This window comes from Parasteatoda tepidariorum, chromosome 3 (assembly GCF_982258835.1).
Source record: "Parasteatoda tepidariorum strain Cologne lab strain chromosome 3, Ptep-v5.0, whole genome shotgun sequence".
NCBI classification, from domain to species: domain Eukaryota; kingdom Metazoa; phylum Arthropoda; class Arachnida; order Araneae; family Theridiidae; genus Parasteatoda; species Parasteatoda tepidariorum.
In genome coordinates this window covers 28,822,975-28,828,642 of record NC_141757.1, presented here as the reverse complement: position 1 = coordinate 28,828,642, position 5,668 = coordinate 28,822,975, and the positions used below count along the sequence as shown (strand labels likewise).

General features: G+C 30.5%; 1 protein-coding gene across 1 annotated transcript in view; it reads left to right on the top strand.

The window, feature by feature from the left end:
* The window catches only part of LOC107441838 (uncharacterized), a 7,131-nt gene continuing 1,463 nt past the window's right edge, over positions 1-5,668 (top strand). Inside the window, exon 1 of the mRNA XM_016055227.4 lies at positions 1-526. Within this exon, the coding sequence (XP_015910713.3) occupies positions 66-526 (461 nt within the window). The 5' untranslated portion in view covers positions 1-65. The remainder of the gene's footprint in view (positions 527-5,668) is intronic.

Genomic DNA, 5,668 nt, shown 5'->3' with positions numbered 1-5,668 from the left:
ATATGACATGTGAACATATGACGTGCGTATGACGTTCTATCCTATTGGCCAGTTCAAAATGTACAATGCGAATGCGTACTAGCAGGCATAAGGGTGCAGCTGATTTAATAATATTGAATCTATTACTAACTGGAAGTTTTACCAGGCTATTCTGTGTCGTAAAATTACCTATCACAGTTCGAGCAATGGCGGAATATTTTAACGTTGACGAAAAACGCTTTCTTCTTGCATATAGTGCTAAAGCTAATAACATTACAGATACTATATTTAATGGCATATTGGATCATATTTATTATAATGTGATATTTAATAAAGTCGGGACTATTGATATTGTCTTAAAAGTGATCAAGGAACTTAAATTGGATCTCTGGTCTATGTTCAAGGAAAAACTTCCAGAAGAAAAAGGCTTTTCTCACGGTAGTCTTTTAAGAAATCCCGAAGCATTCATCAGAATAACAGAAGCAGGAGCCTCTAACGGATCATCAAAAGCAATTCACCCAGTATATCTGTGGCTCTTCCTTGTAAAGTAAGTTTTTATTTCAGTTACTTTTCTGTTTAAATTTTTTAACCTGTTTTGACTTTTACCCTTTTTTTAAAATTATACCTATCGTAATCGAAATGTTATCCTATGACTTAACATTTTTACAGCTGCAAACATTTTAAAAGATATTTTAGAAATTTCATGTAAGTAAATATAAAAAGTTACGACTGTTTTGTTTCCTATAAAAGGTTATATCCTTGAATATAGGTAAAGATTTTTTAAGCATCAAAAACTGTCTAATTGCCCTGAATTCCTTATAATTAAACTAGAAAACGCTCCCACCATAACATTAGGGTGCAAATGAGTAATTTTAAGGATTGTTTTATTTTTTTTATTTAATCGACTTTAAACTCCTCATGCACCACAAAGTATAGCATGAGGATTACAGCTGTAAGTAGAAAACAAAAAGAAGAAAAATTTACAAATTTACATTAAAAACAAAATTCCGCAAGGCCGCAAGACGTTTGACCAACTGTTGGCCACCTGTCTTATCAGAAAAGACAGGTGGCCAGCAAATAGAAAGACGTCTCAAATCAGTCTTTAAATTGATTCGGGCACTCGCATACTGACTACAATGAAGAATAATATGTTCAGCATCTTCATCAGCATCACCGCAAGCACAAATTCCACTGGTCTGCAGATGGAAACGAAATAAATATCTCTTAAAATTTGCATGGTTTGCTGAAATTTGAGTAAATTTAAAATCAGTTGCAAAGAATTTACATTGCAAACAGTGAAAAATGGATGGAAAGAGCCTTTTCGTCCAAAGCGACCGAGGTGAAGCAAGAAATTCAGCATTACAGTCCGCAATGATTTTATCGCTAGCGATGCGCTTCCAGTGAGAAGCTGGAACAGACACCCTTAAGACTATTTCACCACATGTAGTTTCCCTAGCCAATTGGTCTGCTCTTTCATTGCCCAAAATACCGCTATGGTCACGAACGTAAGAAAAATGAATAGTTACGTTTTCAAGAGCGTTCAAAATCGAGTGAATTTCCACCACAAGCTACTCAGTAGTAGTCGTGTCACGCAAAAGAAAAAGTGAAGAAAGAGAATCTGTACAAATGAGATATTTAAAAATTTGGTTTTCACTAAAAGAATTTTGTATCCACTTAACAACCAGGTTTATACACAAAAGTTCAGCCTGGAAAACAGTACATTCATTATGTAGTCGGTGCTTGGCAGTAACCTTCTCTGTTCCATTTTCGTAAATTACAAAAGCAAGACCAACCCTTCCATCAAGCTTACTACCATCCGTAAAGCAGATAGTTTTATATTCCTGAAAAACATTATTTACATAAGGAATAATTATAACAAGTTTCCTGCATGTTGGGTGGGGCAAACATGAAATAGGAAGCTTCCCGTCCAGGGTTAGACAATCGTTGTCTTTTATCTTCTCCTTTAATTCAAGATTATTTAAGATAATTAAATCAATAGGCGGAAGACCAGCGATAACAAAGACCGCATCATAACTAACAGTTCTATATCCCCGAATAATACGTAGAAGCAATCTTCTTTGAGTTCTTCTAAGGATTCTAATATTTATCTTCTTTCTCAAAGAGTTTCCTCAAGATCCTGAAGCATATGAAATAAGTGGTACAATACCTTGATTCCTATGACCTTGATTAAGGATATGCATGGAATTTATAGGATATGCAGTTACTTCCATTTCAAGCAAACTAATGAGACAAATATTCTTACATTTAAAAATACATGCTTTGCTCTGAAATTAATAATAATTTTTATAAGTTTTTGCTTTAATTGCTATAAGTTCTCATTAATCTTAGTTTATTATCATTGAACTTAGAAGCTTAGTTCATTATCATTGCTATCTCTAGTTCATTGCTATCTCTAATATTCTGTAACAAGGCTGTAATTGACTGCAGACACATAATTCTTTATAATTTTTCACTCATTCCTATTTGAGCAAAATGATGTACTTTATTTGACAAAGTTCCTTATTTTCGGATGTTTTTTTATTTCTTGCCTTAATTTCATTTATTCATTTTTTTTTACATATTCTCTTTACATATTTTATTTTACATATTTATCATACAAAATTCATTATATTCGATATTTGTTTTTACTTAATAGGCGTATTATAAAGATTATTTTTTCCTTCTCTTTATTTTACCCATTCGTATTAATTCAAGGTTATAATTTTATCAAACAAAATTCAAGTTTTTTCTTTTCTTTTTTGCATTTATGTTTTACAAAGGTTCTTTTTATGCTTTTTTTTTTCTTCTACCTCTTTGGTGTATTTAAAAACAACAATTGTAAATAATATAATTTATTCATCAAATTTTACCGATTGCTTGCAGTGGACTGATCGTTAAGACACGGTTCCCAGCAGATCACCGAAGTCAAGCATCACTGGCTGCGGTCAGTGTGCGGGTGGGTGACCACTTGGATCAGTCTGCGTAGGGACCGAGGGTATGCGGTATTGGTCCTCGTTAAACTGTGCTACCGTAAAGTGCTCGACTTCGCACGCAGGTCGTCGGGCTACCGAAGCGGGTGTGAACCTTCCGCGGAGGATCAGAATTGTGATGGCATGTCTTCGGATCATTCCCCGGGATGTTTCCCAGACCGTCGCCAATAGCCCATTGTGCAGCTCTAGTGCGACGTAAATTAACAACAACTACAACTTTTCCTTTTTTTGCATTGATTACTATTTTTTAGTTGCTAAATTTTCTTTTTGGTTTTTACATGTTTTTCTTCGTAGATGTGGTGTGAAGATTCCTTCTTTAGCTTTTCTTATTAACATGTTTTTTTTTTCGCTAGTCTTTCTGTTTCAGTTTTACATATTTTCTGTTTACATATTGCGTGCTTTCTATCTCTCTATACATATTTTTACATTTACATGTTTTCTATTTCGTATAAATGTATTTTATATTTTTATTCCTCTTTATCGTTTCGTTACCAACTTCATTCAATTCAAAATCGAATAAAATTATTTTGTGAAAAAAAAAATTGAATTCTCTGTCAATATTTGTCTTTATTTATCTTTATTTTTTATTTTTCGTCCCACTATCTTGCATTACCTCTAGAGATGCGTCATAGTGGTTCTTTCTTACCCTTTGTAGTTCCTTCAACTATCTTTTTTAATTCAGAAAATATTTTTGATTTTGAACATGTAAAATTAATTAATTTATCGTTTTTATTTGCTTATTTTTCATTTTCAACTCTCTTTTTGGTATCCTTTATTAGCAGTCTCAATCGCTGTATAATTTTCCTTAGCTAAATCAAGCGCTTCACATTTAGTGCTTGGCGTCATTCTGGCATTAGAGAGCACTTTTTCATGGTTTCACGAGATTCATTTTTAAGCTTCTTTTGTCTATTTCTTTTAATTTAAAGTAATAATTTTTATCTCTATTAAAAAAAATTGATAGTTTTCTGATTTTCTAAATCATATTTTTTTTAATTTTCTACTCCTTAGTTATTTATTTATTTTTTCGTAGATTTGTTGTAGAAGTTCTGTTTTAGGTTTTCTTATCCAGTTTGGGCTTATCCAGCAAATAATTTTCATAAATAAATTAATGGATCGTGCAAAATATTTTAAGGTTATTAAAGATTTTTATCTTATCTATAATACTTTTCTTAAACTATGTATCAAAACAATGCGCTCTTGTAAATAATTTTTAAATTCACCCCAGAGACAGGTTTTTTTTAACAGTTCTTCAGTTTTATTTCACTGAATATACAAACAGTTTAGCTTTATTTGATACTTTTTTAAAGGGAGCTGTTTTATTTTACATTTTATATCAAAGATTTTTAAAATATTGTGTAAAGAATGTGTTTTATGGCTCAGAAAATATCGCACACATGATTGACACTAGAAAGATGATTCAAAATTTAACTAAAATAAAAACTCTTATTCCACATAACGAAAGCAAATTGCTACTGTTAAATATTTTAAGCGAAGTTGTTGTACATCGCTCCAAACAACCTTCAAGTCCATTCCATTTACTTTAATCAAACTGTAAAACATTTTCTTATAAAATCGTGGACTCGCTAATCATATTCGCCTAACGCAAGTATGCAGTGGAGGGGGTGCAAATTAATGCTCCTTCATTTTTTGCTTAATTATGCAATTTTCATTTAATAGTAATTTCTCATGTGTTAAAATTTTTTTTTACTTTGTAATTTATTTAAAATTCAAATTATATTTAAGCAATGAAACAAATTATTTTGTTCATTTTAATGTGACAACGGGATTTTAAAATTTGAAAATCGGTCCGAACTGCGATTTTGTAGAGAGTATTGGTTAAAAAGTTAAAAAACAAACAAAAGAACATGTGATGCCCTCTTGTCGCCTTAAGTTGGTAAATAAATATATAAAAATTCTGGGTGCAATATTAAATTTAAATTAATTTGCAAAAATCTTATTTTAAAGAGGTTACATTTTATAGAATTTTGAACCAATATTAACCAATCTGTATTAACCACACTTCTGCTCATTGCTTTTTTTAAAGAAATGGGCATTGAAAATGTTGGAACTTTTACCTTTCATCTACTAAGATGTTTATTACTACAGCTCTGCCCAGAAGCAGCTGTTGGCAAAATACATGATTTCTTTTTTTTTAATCACAAAATCGTATCTATTTGGTTTAAATTAGATTTTTCTTATTTAAATCCGATTTTTTAAATTTTTTTTTTACTTTCATCATTTACAGCATCTGATTAAAGATTTTAATAAGACTTAATAGTGTTTAAAAGAAATTTAATTAAAATAGTTATTATTATAATGGATAAAATAATTGTAATATTATTGTTTACTAATCACTGGGTTAAATAAAATCACAGTTATATTTTTTAAGTTCAACTTGCTGATGATTGTTAAGAATTGCCAAACAATTTGTCAATCAGATAACTAATGAAGAAAAAACTAGTTTAGATACGAAAACATAACTGAAAAAAAAAATTAAGTCACTCTGAATTGAGCAAGTCTTGATACTCATTACCTTCATATTTCATAAGATATAAAAGCACTGAATTTTAATTAGCAAAAAACTATATGGGCATAATTGATGTATGTTTTTAGCCAGAAAATTAAGTATTTTAAATGTATTAAAGGAGAATTACAATTTAAAAGTCTCATATCACTCTTATTCACATTTACTCTATTTT